This window comes from Engystomops pustulosus, chromosome 1 (assembly GCF_040894005.1).
Source record: "Engystomops pustulosus chromosome 1, aEngPut4.maternal, whole genome shotgun sequence".
Taxonomy (NCBI): Eukaryota; Metazoa; Chordata; class Amphibia; order Anura; family Leptodactylidae; genus Engystomops; species Engystomops pustulosus.
The window spans coordinates 511,470-528,280 of NC_092411.1; the positions used below are offsets into that span (position 1 = coordinate 511,470).

A 16,811-nucleotide genomic window follows, 5' to 3' on the forward strand; every position below is an offset into this window, starting at 1 on the left:
ACCTCTCTCCCCTCTCTCCTCTCAGTCTCTCCCCCCTCGTCCTCTCTCTCCTCAGTCTTTCACCTCTCTCCCCTCTCTCCTCTCAGTCTCTCCCCCCTCGTCCTCTCTCTCTCCCCTCTCCGTCTCTCCCCCCTCGTCCTCTCTCTCTCTCCTCTCCGTCTCTCCCCCCTCGTCCTCTCTCTCTCCCCTCTCCTCTCAGTCTCTCCCCTCGTCCTCTCTCTCCCCCGTCCTCTCTCTCCTCAGTCTTTCACCTCTCTCCTCTCAGTCTCTCCCCCCTCGTCCTCTCTCTCTCCCCTCTCCTCTCAGTCTCCCCCCTCGTCCTCTCCCTCTCCCTCTCCTCTCAGTCTCCCCCCTCGTCCTCTCCCTCTCCCCCTCGTCCTCTCTCTCCTCAGTCTTTCACCTCTCTCCCCTCTCTCCTCTCAGTCTCTCCCCCCTCGTCCTCTCTCTCTCCCCTCTCCTCTCAGTCTCCCCCCTCGTCCTCTCCCTCTCCCTCTCCTCTCAGTCTCCCCCCTCGTCCTCTCTCTCTCCCCCCTCGTCCTCGCTTCCCTCGTCCTCTCTCTCTCCCCTCTCCTCTCAGTCTCTCCCCTCGTCCTCTCTCTCCCCTCGTCCTCTCTCTCCTCAGTCTCTCTCCCCTCGTCCTCTCACCCCTGACCTCGCTCCCCCGTCCTCTCTCTCTCTCTCCCCCCGTCCTCTCTCTCCTCAGTCTTTCACCTCTCTCCCCTCTCTCCTCTCAGTCTCTCCCCCCTCGTCCCCTCTCTCTCCCCTCGTCCTCTCACCTCTCTCCCCTCGTCCTCTCTCTCCCCTCAGTCTCTCCCCTCTCTCCTCTCAGTCTCTCCCCTCAGTCTCTCTCCTCAGTCTCTCTCCTCTATCTCTCTCCTCAGTCTCTCCCCCCGTCCTCTCTCTCCCCCCTCGTCCTCTCTCTCTCCCCTCGTCCTCTCTCTCCTCAGTCTTTCACCTCTCTCCCCTCTCTCCTCTCAGTCTCTCCCCTCAGTCTCTCTCCTCTATCTCTCTCCCCTCGTCCTCTCTCTCCCCTCAGTCTCTCTCCTCTCTGTCTCTCCCCCCGTCCTCTCTCTCCCCTCGTCCTCTCTCTCCTCAGTCTCTCTCCTCTCAGTCTCTCCCCTCGTCCTCTCTCTCCCCTCGTCCTCTCTCTCCCCTCAGTCTCTCTCCTCTCTGTCTCTCCCCCCGTCCTCTCTCTCCCCTCGTCCTCTCTCTCCTCAGTCTCTCTCCTCTCAGTCTCTCCCCTCGTCCTCTCTCTCCCCTCAGTCTCTCTCCTCTCTGTCTCTCCCCCCGTCCTCTCTCTCCCCTCGTCCTCTCTCTCCTCAGTCTCTCTCCTCTCTGTCTCTCCCCCCGTCCTCTCTCTCCCCTCGTCCTCTCTCTCCTCAGTCTCTCTCCTCTCTGTCTCTCCCCCCGTCCTCTCTCCCCCCTCGTCCTCTCTCTCTCCTCTCAGTCTCTCCCCTCGTCCTCTCTCTCCCCTCGTCCTCTCTCTCCTCAGTCTCTCTCCTCAGTCTCTCTCCTCTCAGTCTCTCCCCCCTCGTCCTCCCTCTCTCTCCTCAGTCTCTCTCCTCTCTCCCCTCGTCCTGTCTCTCCTCAGTCTCTCTTCTCAGTCTCTCTCCTCTCAGTCTCTCTCCCCCGTCCTCTCTCTCCCCTCAGTCTCTCTCCTCTCTGTCTCTCCCCCCGTCCTCTCTCTCCCCTCGTCCTCTCTCTCCTCAGTCTCTCTCCTCTCAGTCTCTCCTCTCAGTCTCTCCCCTCGTCCTCTCTCTCCCCTCGTCCTCTCTCTCCTCAGTCTCTCTCCTCAGTCTCTCTCCTCTCAGTCTCTCCCCCCTCGTCCTCCCTCTCTCTCCTCAGTCTCTCTCCTCTCTCCCCTCGTCCTGTCTCTCCTCAGTCTCTCTTCTCAGTCTCTCTCCTCTCAGTCTCTCCCCTCGTCCTCTCACCCACTTCTAATCCTGACAATCAGCACCTTTTCCCTCAGAAGTGATCCTCTCAGCAGATCTTCGCCGGTTTCCGCGTTGCATTCTGGGTCATGTAGTTCCTGTCTTCATATAGAGGAATACAAACATGGCGGCCGCGGACTACAGCTCCCACAATGCCCCGCGCCGGCTCCGCGCCAGCTGCTTCCTGTTTTGAACCTCACAGGGAAGTTACTCGAGTGAGAGACAAGAGACTGGCGAGGAGGTGAGGAGACACAGACCGGGTGCTGGGTGCTGATCAGAGGAGACACACCGGGGTGCTGGGCGCTGAGGAGACACAGACCGGGGTGCTGGGCGCTGAGGAGACACAGACCGGGTGCTGGGTGCTGATCAGAGGAGACACACCGGGGTGCTGGGTGCTGATCAGAGGAGACACAGACCGGGGTGCTGGGCGCTGAGGAGACACAGACCGGGGTGCAGGGTGCTGAGGAGAGACACCGGGGTGCTGGGTGCTGAGGAGACACAGACCGGGGTGCTGGGTGCTGAGGAGACACAGACCGGGGTGCAGGGTGCTGAGGAGACACAGACCGGGGTGCAGGGTGCTGAGGAGACACAGACCGGGGTGCTGGGTGCTGAGGAGACACAGACCGGGGTGCAGGGTGCTGAAGAGACACAGACCGGGGTGCAGGGTGCTGAGGAGACACAGACCGGGGTGCAGGGTGCTGAGGAGACACAGACCGGGGTGCTGGGTGCTGAGGAGACACAGACCGGGGTGCTGGGTGGTGAGGAGACACAGACCGGGGTGCTGGGTGCTGAGGAGAGACACACCGGGGTGCAGGGTGCTGAGGAGACACAGACCGGGGTGCAGGGTGCTGAGGAGACACAGACCGGGGTGCTGGGTGGTGAGGAGACACAGACCGGGGTGCAGGGTGCTGAGGAGACACAGACCGGGGTGCTGGGTGGTGAGGAGACACAGATCCGGGTGCTGAGGAGACACAGACCGGGGTGCAGGGGTGAGAGACACCGGGGTGCAGGGTGCCGAGAAGAGACACACCGGGGTGCAGGGTGCCGAGGAGAGACACACCGGAGTGCAGGGTGCTGAGGAGACACAGACCGGGGTGCAGGGGGCTGAGAAGAGGAGAGACACCAGGGTGCAGGGTGCTGAGGAGAGGAGACACACCGGGGTGCAGGGTGCTGAGGAGAGACACCGGGGTGCAGGGTGCTGAGGAGAGACACCGGGGTGCAGGGTGCTGAGGAGAGGAGAGACACCGGGGTGCAGGGTGCTGAGGAGAGGAGAGACACCGGGGTGCAGGGTGCTGAGGAGAGGAGAGACACCGGGGTGCAGGGTGCTGAGGAGACACAGACCGGGGTGCTGGGTGCTGAGGAGAGGAGAGGAGAGACACCGGGGTGCAGGGGGCTGAGGAGAGGAGAGACACCGGGGTGCAGGGTGCTGAGGAGAGACACCGGGGTGCAGGGTGCTGAGGAGAGACACCGGGGTGCAGGGTGCTGAGGAGAGACACCGGGGTGCAGGGTGCTGAGGAGAGACACCGGGGTGCAGGGTGCTGAGGAGAGACACCGGGGTGCAGGGTGCTGAGGAGAGACACCGGGGTGCAGGGTGCTGAGGAGAGGAGAGACACCGGGGTGCAGGGTGCTGAGGAGAGGAGAGACACCGGGGTGCAGGGTGCTGAGGAGAGGAGAGACACCGGGGTGCAGGGTGCTGAGGAGAGGAGAGACACCGGGGTGCAGGGTGCTGAGGAGACACAGACCGGGGTGCAGGGTGCTGAGGAGAGGAGAGACACCGGGGTGCAGGGTGCTGAGGAGAGGAGAGACACCGGGGTGCAGGGTGCTGAGTAGAGGAGACACACCGGGGTGCAGGGGGCTGAGGAGAGACACCGGGGTGCAGGGGGCGGAGTAGAGGAGAGACACCGGGGTGCAGGGGGCTGAGGAGAGACACCGGGGTGCTGGGTGCTGAGGAGACACAGACCGGGGTGCTGGGTGCTGAGGAGACACAGACTGGGTGCTGAGGAGACACAGATCCAGGTGCTGAGGAGAGGAGAGACACCGGGGTGCTGAGGAGACACAGACCGGGGTGCAGGGGTGAGAGACACTAGAGTGCAGGGTGCCGAGGAGAGACACACCGGGGTGCTGAGGAGAGGAGAAACACCGGGGTGCAGGGGGCTGAGGAGAGGAGAGGAGAGACACCGGGGTGCAGGGTGCTGAGGAGAGGAGACACACCGGGGTGCAGGGGGCTGGGGAGAGACACCGGGGTGCAGGGTGCTGAGGAGAGGAGACACACCGGGGTGCAGGGGGCTGAGGAGAGACACCGGGGTGCAGGGTGCTGAGGAGAGGAGAGACACCGGGGTGCAGGGTGCTGAGGAGAGGAGAGACACCGGGGTGCAGGGTGCTGAGGAGAGACACCGGGGTGCAGGGGGCTGAGTAGAGGAGATACACACTGGGGTGCTGAGCAGAGGAGAGACACCGGGGTGCAGGGGGCTGAGGAGAGGAGAGACACCGGGGTGCTGAGGAGAGGAGAGACACCGGGGTGCAGGGGGCTGAGGAGAGACACTGGGGTGCTGGGTGTTGAGGAGAGGAGAGACGCCGGGGTGCTGGGTGTTGAGGAGAGGAGAGACGCCGGGGTGCTGGGTGCTGAGGAGAGGAGAGACACCGGGGTGCAGGGGGCTGGGGAGAGACACCGGGGTGCAGGGTGCTGAGGAGAGGAGACACACCGGGGTGCAGGGGGCTGAGGAGAGACACCGGGGTGCAGGGTGCTGAGGAGAGGAGAGACACCGGGGTGCAGGGTGCTGAGGAGAGGAGAGACACCGGGGTGCAGGGTGCTGAGGAGAGACACCGGGGTGCAGGGGGCTGAGTAGAGGAGATACACACTGGGGTGCTGAGCAGAGGAGAGACACCGGGGTGCAGGGGGCTGAGGAGAGGAGAGACACCGGGGTGCTGAGGAGAGGAGAGACACCGGGGTGCAGGGGGCTGAGGAGAGACACTGGGGTGCTGGGTGTTGAGGAGAGGAGAGACGCCGGGGTGCTGGGTGCTGAGGAGAGGAGAGACGCCGGGGTGCTGGGTGCTGAGGAGACACAGACCGGGGTGCAGGAGTGAGAGACACCAGGCTGCTAGGTGCTGAGGAAAGACACCGGGGTGCAGGGTGCTGGGGAGAGGAGAGACACCGGGGTGCAGGGGGCTGAGGAGAGGAGAGACACCGGGGTGCAGGGGGCTGAGGAGAGGAGAGACACCGGGGTGCAGGGGGCTGAGGAGAGGAGAGACACCGGGGTGCAGGGGGCTGAGGAGAGGAGAGGAGAGACACCGGGGTGCAGGGTGCTGGGGAGAGGAGAGACACCGGGGTGCAGGGTGCTGAGGAAAGACACCGGGGTGCAGGGTGCTGAGGAAAGACACCGGGGTGCAGGGTGCTGAGGAAAGACACCGGGGTGCAGGGTGCTGGGGAGAGGAGAGACACCGGGGTGCAGGGGGCTGAGGAGAGGAGAGACACCGGGGTGCAGGGGGCTGAGGAGAGGAGAGGAGAGACACCGGGGTGCAGGGTGCTGGGGAGAGGAGAGACACCGGGGTGCAGGGTGCTGGGGAGAGGAGAGACACCGGGGTGCAGGGTGCTGGGGAGAGGAGAGACACCGGGGTGCAGGGTGCTGAGGAAAGACACCGGGGTGCAGGGTGCTGAGGAAAGACACCGGGGTGCAGGGTGCTGAGGAAAGACACCGGGGTGCAGGGTGCTGAGGAAAGACACCGGGGTGCAGGGTGCTGAGGAAAGACACCGGGGTGCAGGGTGCTGAGGAAAGACACCGGGGTGCAGGGTGCTGAGGAAAGACACCGGGGTGCAGGGTGCTGAGGAAAGACACCGGGGTGCAGGGTGCTGAGGAGAGACACCGGGGTGCAGGGTGCTGAGGAGAGACACCGGGGTGCAGGGTGCTGAGGAGAGACACCGGGGTGCAGGGTGCTGAGGAGAGACACTGGGGTGCTGAGGAGACACAGACCGGGGTGCAGGAGTGAGAGACACCTGGCTGCTGGGTGCTGAGGAAAGACACCGGGGTGCAGGGTGCTGGGGAGAGGAGAGACACCGGGGTGCAGGGTGCTGAGGAGAGACACCGGGGTGCTGAGGAAAGACACCGGGGTGCAGGGTGCTGAGGAAAGACACCGGGGTGCAGGGTGCTGAGGAAAGACACCGGGGTGCAGGGTACTGAGGAAAGACACCGGGGTGCAGGGTACTGAGGAAAGACACCGGGGTGCAGGGTGCTGGGGAGAGGAGAGACACCGGGGTACTAAGGAGAGACACCGGGGTGCTGAGGAGAGGAGAGACCCTGGGGAGAGGGTGCCCCTGGGCTTAGAAGGACAGGGGCTCTCCCAGGTGCTCTGTTATGCCCCTCCCCATTATTTTGTCTGCTGTTCTATCTGTATATAACGTCTTCTGTTCCCTTATAGGTGTTTTAGCTGTGGAACGGTTCACAATGGAGGGAGACGAGGCGCCGCTGCTGTACCCCTCACTGTTTGAGGAATGTTCTAGGAATCACTTCAGCTCTGTGGACGCGCGCACCCGGAGGTAGTTGATGATTGGCGGGAGCAGACGTACTGTATAGACGCCCCCTGTGCATCCATAGGGGAGGCCAATGTCATGCCCAAGGCAAAACAGTCAGGACTTGCAGCCCGCCAGGGTAGTGCTGGCCACAGACCTAACAATGGTCGCCCAGCAGCTCTCCCTGATCTCCCTGCACATTTAGCCAAGTGGGAATGGGAGAGACGTGCCCCCCCCGGACATGTGCAGGAGGACACTATACACGTTAGGTGGTCACACTGCTTCATCGCCATCATAATACTGGGAGCCAATGCTCCAATGAGAACAGGGCACGGGGGTAGAGAGAGGAAAGTGTATGACACACTGGAGTGACCCCTGTCTGCTTCTCTTTCAGGCCCTTCCACATAGAGCCGTCCTATATCATCAGCCTCAACGACGACCCCCCCAGAATTACCTCTCACGCTGCTGCTATGAACAAACGCATCCACTACTACAGCAAACTGGCTCCTCCGTCTGAACCCTCACTGGTACGTGCATTATTAATTATACCCCTAGGGGGCGCTCACACGTACAAACAAAACACTAGTGTACGGGGACGGGTTCTCGGCCCGATCGTATAAGCCATTGGTAACCAGAACCCAGTGTCTTTGTGTTCTAATGCAAGGCACCAGGTTCTGGCCCGGCCCCCGTGTGCTAGCGCTACGTGTGACTGCACCCTGGAAGGGCTTGTTCTGTGCCTAATAAATGTGAATAATAATCTGATCACTGGGGTTCGACCGTTCTGCAATTTCGGGCGTTACCATAGATATAAAATGGAGCAATAGGAGGGGACGCCCAACCTGCCGCTCTATCAGAAACCGGACCCTGTGATAGTCAGGGGGACAACTACTGGGACCCCCATCAATCTCATTGTTATCCCCTATCCTGTGCATGGAGGATAAAAAGGACACTTGAGCCAGCCCTTCTATCTGGAGGGGGAGGACACTGGTGGGATTTGTGAGCTCGGGCCGGCAGGAGGGTCCCTCTATGGAGAACCCATTCCCCTTTGTAAGCATCAGATATTATACCACATATGACCCCTGGTAGCGGATGATTGTGTTATTCCAGATTCTCAGTGTCTGCTCCACACACAGACCACATCTTGGGGACCACGCTGGCAGCACTGATGGCATTTACCCTTATGTCTCGCTCTCATCCGTTTATTCATTAGATCGCTCCTGATCACGTGATTCCTGCACCTGAAGAAATCTACGTTTACAGTCCTTTGGGAACAGCGTTAAAAATCGGTGGTGGAGATGGATCGGAGAAGAACTCCAGCATAGTCACTATGTACGTAACCCCACAGTGACAGCTCAGGTTTTGTTAAAGGGGTTTTTTTTTTGGGATAAGGTAATTTTTACCAAAATTGGTGGTGGCTGGGGGAGCGGATAAAATGAGGGTGTGTTTACACGTGGCGTTAACAACAGCTTAGATGAGGAGATATGCCTAATTACATTGCTGTCAACATTGCGTTCATGAAACACATGCATTCGTTAACACACTGTTAACATGACATTAACACAATGTTGACAGCAATGTAATTCAGCAAATCTCCTCTTCTAAGCTGTTGTGATGCATTTGTTATAAATCCTGTACATCTGCCCCAGCACTGCAGCCGTGGTGCCTCCTGCCTGTCCATGGGCTGAGGTTGCCCAGCCCATGGTGCTACCCACAAAGGTGAGGACCTGCCAGATGGGCCTCAGCACAGATAGGATCAGGTTCACATGGCACCACTTACATCATATGATTCCTGAATATGAGTTAAAATTCTGTTTTTTAGATTCATGATCTGGAACACGATGATGGGAACATCAATCCTCAGTATTCCCTGGGGGATTAAACAGGTAACAAACCCTGAAGCCTTCATACAGTCAGTGCCCCATATACGGGTGGTGTCATGTCATAGGGGAGCACTCATCGACTCCCTCTGAATTTTATGGTGAATTTGGCTGAGTAACTATTTTCACTTAAAAATAAGAAGCAGAATAACCTTTCTTCCTTGTTTTTTCCAGGCAGGATTCACTACTGGAGTAATAGTCATCTTATTGATGGGAATATTAACACTATACTGCTGCTACAGGGTCATGAAGTCCCGAGGGGCAATACGTAAGTCTATACTGACACTAACCTTACCGTTCTGTAGGAATTGTTGTGACTCCTCCAGCAGAATAGTGAGTGCAGCTCTGGGGTATAATACAGGATGTAACTCAGGATCAGTACAGGATAAGTAATGTCATGTATGTACACAGTGACTGCACCAGCAGCAGAATAGTGAGTGCAGCTCTGGGGTATAATACAGGATGTAACTCAGGATCAGTACAGGATAAGTAATGTCATGTATGTACACAGTGACTGCACCAGCAGCAGAATAGTGAGTGCAGCTCTGGAGTATAATACAGGATGTAACTCAGGATCAGTACAGGATAAGTAATGTCATGTATGTACACAGTGACTGCACCAGCAGCAGAATAGTGAGTGCAGCTCTGGAGTATAATACAGGATGTAACTCAGGATCAGTACAGGATAAGTAATGTCATGTATGTACACAGTGACTGCACCAGCAGCAGAATAGTGAGTGCAGCTCTGGGGTATAATACAGGATGTAACTCAGGACCAGTACAGGATAAGTAATGTCATGTATGTACACAGTGACTGCACCAGCAGCAGAATAGTGAGCGCAGCTCTGGAGTATAATACAGGATGTAACTCAGGACCAGTACAGGATAAGTAATGTCATGTATGTACACAGTGACTGCACCAGCAGCAGAATAGTGAGTGCAGCTCTGGGGTATAATACAGGATGTAACTCAGGACCAGTACAGGATAAGTAATGTCATGTATGTACACAGTGACTGCACCAGCAGCAGAATAGTGAGTGCAGCTCTGGGGTATAGTGCAGGATGTAACTCAGGATCAGTACAGGATAAGTAATGTCATGTATGTACACAGTGACTGCACCAGCAGCAGAATAGTGAGTGCAGCTCTGGGGTGTAATACAGGATGTAACTCAGGATCAGTACAGGATAAGTAATGTCATGTATGTACACAGTGACTGCACCAGCAGCAGAATAGTGAGTGCAGCTCTGGAGTATAATACAGGATGTAACTCAGGATCAGTACAGGATCAGTAATGTCATGTATGTACACAGTGTCTGCACCAGCAGCAGAATAGTGAGTGCAGCTCTGGAGTATAATACAGGATGTAACTCAGGATCAGTACAGGATAAGTAATGTCATGTATGTACACAGTGACTGCACCAGCAGCAGAATAGTGAGTGCAGCTCTGGGGTATAATACAGGATGTAACTCAGGATCAGTACAGGATAAGTAATGTCATGTATGTACACAGTGACTGCACCAGCAGCAGAATAGTGAGTGCAGCTCTGGGGTATAATACAGGATGTAACTCAGGATCAGTACAGGATAAGTAATGTCATGTATGTACACAGTGACTGCACCAGCAGCAGAATAGTGAGTGCAGCTCTGGAGTATAATACAGGATGTAACTCAGGATCAGTACAGGATAAGTAATGTCATGTATGTACACATTGACTGCACCAGCAGCAGAATAGTGAGTGCAGCTCTGGAGTATAATACAGGATGTAACTCAGGGTCAGTACAGGATAAGTAATGTCATGTATGTACACAGTGACTGCACCAGCAGCAGAATAGTGAGTGCAGCTCTGGTGTATAATAAAGGATGTAACTCAGGATCAGTACAGGCTAAGTAACGTCATATATGTACACAGTGACTGCACCAGCAGCAGAATAGTGAGTGCAGCTCTGGGGTATAATACAGGATGTAACTCAGGATCAGTACAGGATAAGTAATGTCATGTATGTACACAGTGACTGCACCAGCAGCAGAATAGTGAGTGCAGCTCTGGGGTATAATACAGGATGTAACTCAGGATCAGTACAGGATAAGTAATGTCATGTATGTACACAGTGACTGCACCAGCAGCAGAATAGTGAGTGCAGCTCTGGAATATAATACAGGATGTAACTCAGGATCAGTACAGGATAAGTAATGTCATGTATGTACACAGTGACTGCACCAGCAGCAGAATAGTGAGTGCAGCTCTGGGGTATAATACAGGATGTAACTCAGGATCAGTACAGGATAAGTAATGTCATGTATGTACACAGTGACTGCACCACCAGCAGAATAGTGAGTGCAGCTCTGGGGTATAATACAGGATGTAACTCAGGATCAGTACAGGATAAGTAATGTCATGTATGTACACAGTGACTGCACCAGCAGCAGAATAGTGAGTGCAGCTCTGGAGTATAATACAGGATGTAACTCAGGATCAGTACAGGATAAGTAATGTCATGTATGTACACAGTGACTGCACCAGCAGCAGAATAGTGAGTGCAGCTCTGGGGTATAATACAGGATGTAACTCAGGATCAGTACAGGATAAGTAATGTCATGTATGTACACAGTGACTGCACCAGCAGCAGAATAGTGAGTGCAGCTCTGGGGTATAATACAGGATGTAACTCAGGATCAGTACAGGATAAGTAATGTCATGTATGTACACAGTGACTGCCCCAGCAGCAGAATAGTGAGTGCAGCTCTGGGGTATAATACAGGATGTAACTCAGGATAAGTACAGGATAAGTAATGTCATGTATGTACACAGTGACTGCACCAGCAGCAGAATAGTGAGTGCAGCTCTGGAGTATAATACAGGATATAACTCAGGATCAGTACAGGATAAGTAATGTCATGTATGTACACAGTGACTGCACCAGCAGCAGAATAGTGAGTGCAGCTCTGGGGTATAATACAGGATGTAACTCAGGATAAGTACAGGATAAGTAATGTCATGTATGTACACAGTGACTGCACCAGCAGCAGAATAGTGAGTGCAGCTCTGGAGTATAATACAGGATGTAATTCTTGCAATATGACTGAACAATGTGTATTTTCCGTTGTCTTGCAGCCTCCATTGATACATCGCACTGGGAGTTTCCTGATGTGTGTCAGTATTATTTTGGCTCCTTTGGCCGTTGGTCCAGCCTCCTGTTCTCCTTGGTGTCGCTGGTTGGAGCGATGATTGTGTACTGGGTGCTGATGTCCAACTTCTTATTTAATACCGGAAAATTTATTTATAGTAAGTGTCAGCTGATTAGGATAATACAACGTGATAACGATCGGTTGAAGTCGGTGAGTTTATTCGGGTGATTTATGTTTTGTAGATTTTGCCAATCACATCAATGTTACAGAGATCGGGCTGAGCACAAACGGGAGCGACAGAGGTAATTATATAGAGTTCTATGTATCTGTTCATACATTGTATATCTTTGTGCTGATTATGTATCTAACACATTTTATGTCCTGTTACCCATAAGTTTTATTTCATTTTTATAACTTGCATTTTTTACCTCTTTTAGTTATTTGCCCCAGTACAGAAAGCCCGACCCCATCCAATGACACTGTGGACGTAACTGCGGGAAACGGGACAGGATTCCAGCAATTTGAGGAGTATTGGAGTAAGACGGATACGGTTCCTCTGTATCTGATAGTCGTCCTCCTGCCGCTCCTCAACTTCCGTTCTCCGTCCTTCTTTGCCAAATTTAACGTTTTAGGTATGTAACCGTAACTTTTCCTTCTAGTCCTAAAAGGCTCTAAAACGCTACAAAAATACAGAGCTGAGAATGTTAGAGACTGTCCGCTGACTGTCTGTAAGGAGACGAGACCGTCCGCCGACTGTCTGTAAGGAGACGAGACCGTCCGCCGACTGTCTGTAAGGAGACGAGACCGTCCGCCGACTGTCTGTAAGGAGACGAGACCGTCCGCCGACTGTCTGTAAGGAGACGAGACCGTCCGCCGACTGTCTGTAAGGAGACGAGACCGTCCGCCGACTGTCTGTAAGGAGACGAGACCGTCCGCCGACTGTCTGTAAGGAGACGAGACCGTCCGCCGACTGTCTGTAAGGAGGCGAGACCGTCCGCCGACTGTCTGTAAGGAGGCGAGACCGTCCGCCGACTGTCTGTAAGGAGGCGAGACCGTCCGCCGACTGTCTGTAATGAGGCGAGACCGTCCGCCGACTGTCTGTAAGGAGGCGAGACCGTCCGCCGACTGTCTGTAAGGAGGCGAGACCGTCCGCCGACTGTCTGTAAGGAGGCGAGACCGTCCGCCGACTGTCTGTAAGGAGGCGAGACCGTCCGCCGACTGTCTGTAAGGAGGCGAGACCGTCCGCCGACTGTCTGTAAGGAGGCGAGACCGTCCGCCGACTGTCTGTAAGGAGGCGAGACCGTCCGCCGACTGTCTGTAAGGAGGCGAGACCGTCCGCCGACTGTCTGTAAGGAGGCGAGACCGTCCGCCGACTGTCTGTAAGGAGGCGAGACCGTCCGCCGACTGTCTGTAAGGAGGCGAGACCGTCCGCCGACTGTCTGTAAGGAGGCGAGACCGTCCGCCGACTGTCTGTAAGGAGGCGAGACCGTCCGCCGACTGTCTGTAAGGAGGCGAGACCGTCCGCCGACTGTCTGTAAGGAGGCGAGACCGTCCGCCGACTGTCTGTAAGGAGGCGAGACCGTCCGCCGACTGTCTGTAAGGAGGCGAGACCGTCCGCCGACTGTCTGTAAGGAGGCGAGACCGTCCGCCGACTGTCTGTAAGGAGGCGAGACCGTCCGCCGACTGTCTGTAAGGAGGCGAGACCGTCCGCCGACTGTCTGTAAGGAGGCGAGACCGTCCGCCGACTGTCTGTAAGGAGGCGAGACCGTCCGCCGACTGTCTGTAAGGAGGCGAGACCGTCCGCCGACTGTCTGTAAGGAGGCGAGACCGTCCGCCGACTGTCTGTAAGGAGGCGAGACCGTCCGCCGACTGTCTGTAAGGAGGCGAGACCGTCCGCCGACTGTCTGTAAGGAGGCGAGACCGTCCGCCGACTGTCTGTAAGGAGGCGAGACCGTCCGCCGACTGTCTGTAAGGAGGCGAGACCGTCCGCCGACTGTCTGTAAGGAGGCGAGACCGTCCGCCGACTGTCTGTAAGGAGGCGAGACCGTCCGCCGACTGTCTGTAAGGAGGCGAGACCGTCCGCCGACTGTCTGTAAGGAGGCGAGACCGTCCGCCGACTGTCTGTAAGGAGGCGAGACCGTCCGCCGACTGTCTGTAAGGAGGCGAGACCGTCCGCCGACTGTCTGTAAGGAGGCGAGACCGTCCGCCGACTGTCTGTAAGGAGGCGAGACCGTCCGCCGACTGTCTGTAAGGAGGCGAGACCGTCCGCCGACTGTCTGTAAGGAGGCGAGACCGTCCGCCGACTGTCTGTAAGGAGGCGAGACCGTCCGCCGACTGTCTGTAAGGAGGCGAGACCGTCCGCCGACTGTCTGTAAGGAGGCGAGACCGTCCGCCGACTGTCTGTAAGGAGGCGAGACCGTCCGCCGACTGTCTGTAAGGAGGCGAGACCGTCCGCCGACTGTCTGTAAGGAGGCGAGACCGTCCGCCGACTGTCTGTAAGGAGGCGAGACCGTCCGCCGACTGTCTGTAAGGAGGCGAGACCGTCCGCCGACTGTCTGTAAGGAGGCGAGACCGTCCGCCGACTGTCTGTAAGGAGGCGAGACCGTCCGCCGACTGTCTGTAAGGAGGCGAGACTGTCCGCCGACTGTCTGTAAGGAGGCGAGACTGTCCGCCGACTGTCTGTAAGGAGGCGAGACTGTCCGCCGACTGTCTGTAAGGAGGCGAGACTGTCCGCCGACTGTCTGTAAGGAGGCGAGACTGTCCGCCGACTGTCTGTAAGGAGGCGAGACTGTCCGCCGACTGTCTGTAAGGAGGCGAGACCGTCCGCCGACTGTCTGTAAGGAGGCGAGACCGTCCGCCGACTGTCTGTAAGGAGGCGAGACCGTCCGCCGACTGTCTGTAAGGAGGCGAGACCGTCCGCCGACTGTCTGTAAGGAGGCGAGACCGTCCGCCGACTGTCTGTAAGGAGGCGAGACCGTCCGCCGACTGTCTGTAAGGAGGCGAGACCGTCCGCCGACTGTCTGTAAGGAGGCGAGACCGTCCGCCGACTGTCTGTAAGGAGGCGAGACCGTCCGCCGACTGTCTGTAAGGAGGCGAGACCGTCCGCCGACTGTCTGTAAGGAGGCGAGACCCTGTGATTGGATGCTCGTCCTCTGTCTTGTAGTTCGGTTCTGTCTGTTGGGGTGAAATCCCTTTAGATATAAATAAGAAATGATGAGAATTCCTTCCGTGTTGTTGTGTTGCAGGGACGTTCTCCGTCCTCTACCTGGTGTCTCTGGTCACGTACAAGGCCTTGCGTATCGGCTTCCATTTCAACTTCGAGTGGGAAAACGTCCAAGAATATTTTGTTCCTGGTGAGAAGAGAAGATTTTCTTTTATTTTTTACTATTTGATGTTTTTATTAAATGAAAGTCAAAACCTTCCGCCGGTCTGTGCGGCCGTGACCTGCAAATGCCCCCGCCCTGTCTGCCCCTGTAGTGTGCCCCCTTTGCAGTATGACTTGCCCCTGTCTGCCCCTGTAGTGTGCCCCCTTTGCAGTATGACCTGCCCCTGTCTGCCCCTGTAGTGTGCCCCCTTTGCAGTATGACCTGCCCCTGTCTGCCCCTGTAGTGTGCCCCCTTTGCAGTATGACTTGCCCCTGTCTGCCCCCGTTAGTGTGCCCCCTTTGCAGTATGACTTGCCCCTGTCTGCCCCCGTTAGTGTGCCCCCTTTGCAGTATGACTTGCCCCTGTCTGCCCCTGTAGTGTGCCCCCTTTGCAGTATGACTTGCCCCTGTCTGCCCCGGTAGTGTGTCCCCTTTGCAGTATGACTTGCCCCTGTCTGCCCCCGTTAGTGTGCCCCCTTTGCAGTATGACTTGCCCCTGTCTGCCCCTGTAGTGTGCCCCCTTTGCAGTATGACTTGCCCCTGTCTGCCCCGGTAGTGTGCCCCCTTTGCAGTATGACTTGCCCCTGTCTGCCCCTGTAGTGTGCCCCCTTTGCAGTATGACCTGCCCCTGTCTGCCCCTGTAGTGTGCCCCCTTTGCAGTATGACCTGCCCCTGTCTGCCCCTGTAGTGTGCCCCCTTTGCAGTATGACTTGCCCCTGTCTGCCCCTGTAGTGTGCCCCCTTTGCAGTATGACTTGCCCCTGTCTGCCCCGGTAGTGTGCCCCCTTTGCAGTATGACTTGCCCCTGTCTGCCCCTGTAGTGTGCCCCCTTTGCAGTATGACTTGCCCCTGTCTGCCCCTGTAGTGTGCCCCCTTTGCAGTATGACCTGCCTCTGTCTGCCTCTGTAGTGTGCCCCCTTTGCAGTATGACTTGCCCCTGTCTGCCCCTGTAGTGTGCCCCCTTTGCAGTATGACTTGCCCCTGTCTGCCCCTGTAGTGTGCCCCCTTTGCAGTATGACTTGCCCCTGTCTGCCCCTGTAGTGTGCCCCCTTTGCAGTATGACCTGCCCCTGTCTGCCCCTGTAGTGTGCCCCCTTTGCAGTATGACCTGCCCCTGTCTGCCCCTGTAGTGTGTCATCTCTGCAGTATGACCTGCCCCCGTTAGTGTGCCCCCTCTTCAGTATGACCTGCCCCCGCGTGCCCCCGTTAGTGTGCCCCGTCCTAAGTGTGTGTGTCCAGCACAGATCCGCAGGATTACTTGTCGTTGTATCTTCCAGAATTCCGCCTTTCCTTCCCCCAGCTGACGGGGATCCTGACGCTGGCGTTCTTCATACATAACTGCATCATCACCCTCCTGAAGAACAACCGCAAGCCGGAGAACAATGTAAGTGCAGTCACACCCGGGGTCTGATCCGGGACTGAATATTCCCCCATCCCGGATCAGCGGGAAAACTATGGATGTACAACTGAGGTGACAAGATGCGAACACGTCCTGGGATCCTCGTGGCTGCTAATGATTGTTAGGTGACTATTTCTCTGTGTATTAGTAACCCTGGATGTCTGTCCCTACAGATCCGGGATCTCTCGGTGGCCTATCTGCTGGTGGGATTGACCTACCTGTATGTCGGGGTCATGGTGTTCGGATCCTTCCCATCTCCACCTTTGGCTAAAGAATGTATCCAGCAGGTGAGAAGATAACGTGTATCACCTATAGATACAATCGCTGTTATCCATGTCTCCTCAGAGAACGCCCCGGACCTCGCAGATCCAGGTCCGGTTTATCTGACCCGGGTCCGCTTTATCTGACCCGGGTCCGCTTTATCTGACCCGGGTCCGCTTTATCTGACCCGGGTCCGCTTTATCTGACCCGGGCCCGCTTTATCTGACCCGGGCCCGCTTTATCTGACCCGGGTCCGGTTTATCTGACCCGGGTCCGGTTTATCTGACCCGGGTCCGGTTTATCTGACCCGGGTCCGGTTTATCTGACCCGGGTCCGGTTTATCTGACCC

General features: G+C 56.6%; 2 protein-coding genes across 3 annotated transcripts in view; one reads left to right on the plus strand and one right to left on the minus strand.

Annotated features, from left to right (window-relative positions):
• LOC140114503 (uncharacterized) overlaps window positions 1-2,032 on the minus strand; it is a 95,757-nt gene extending 93,725 nt beyond the window's left edge. The window contains exon 1 of the mRNA XM_072132712.1: window positions 1,958-2,032. Coding sequence (XP_071988813.1) covers window positions 1,958-2,012 — 55 coding nt within the window. The 5' untranslated portion in view covers window positions 2,013-2,032. The remainder of the gene's footprint in view (window positions 1-1,957) is intronic.
• SLC38A9 (solute carrier family 38 member 9) overlaps window positions 1-16,811 on the plus strand; it is a 53,386-nt gene that overhangs the window by 2,331 nt on the left and 34,244 nt on the right. Inside the window, exons 1-12 of one of the 2 annotated variants that reach the window (XM_072132702.1) lie at window positions 1,710-2,172; window positions 6,345-6,462; window positions 6,830-6,962; window positions 7,646-7,764; window positions 8,255-8,318; window positions 8,487-8,580; window positions 11,427-11,597; window positions 11,683-11,742; window positions 11,878-12,072; window positions 14,686-14,793; window positions 16,080-16,186; window positions 16,375-16,488. In XM_072132702.1, the coding sequence (XP_071988803.1) occupies window positions 6,371-6,462; window positions 6,830-6,962; window positions 7,646-7,764; window positions 8,255-8,318; window positions 8,487-8,580; window positions 11,427-11,597; window positions 11,683-11,742; window positions 11,878-12,072; window positions 14,686-14,793; window positions 16,080-16,186; window positions 16,375-16,488 (1,257 nt within the window). In that variant the 5' untranslated portion in view covers window positions 1,710-2,172; window positions 6,345-6,370. Of the gene's footprint in view, window positions 1-1,709; window positions 2,173-6,344; window positions 6,463-6,829; window positions 6,963-7,645; window positions 7,765-8,254; window positions 8,319-8,486; window positions 8,581-11,426; window positions 11,598-11,682; window positions 11,743-11,877; window positions 12,073-14,685; window positions 14,794-16,079; window positions 16,187-16,374; window positions 16,489-16,811 lie in introns of those variants that run through there. The other variant, XM_072132703.1, reaches the window with a different exon arrangement.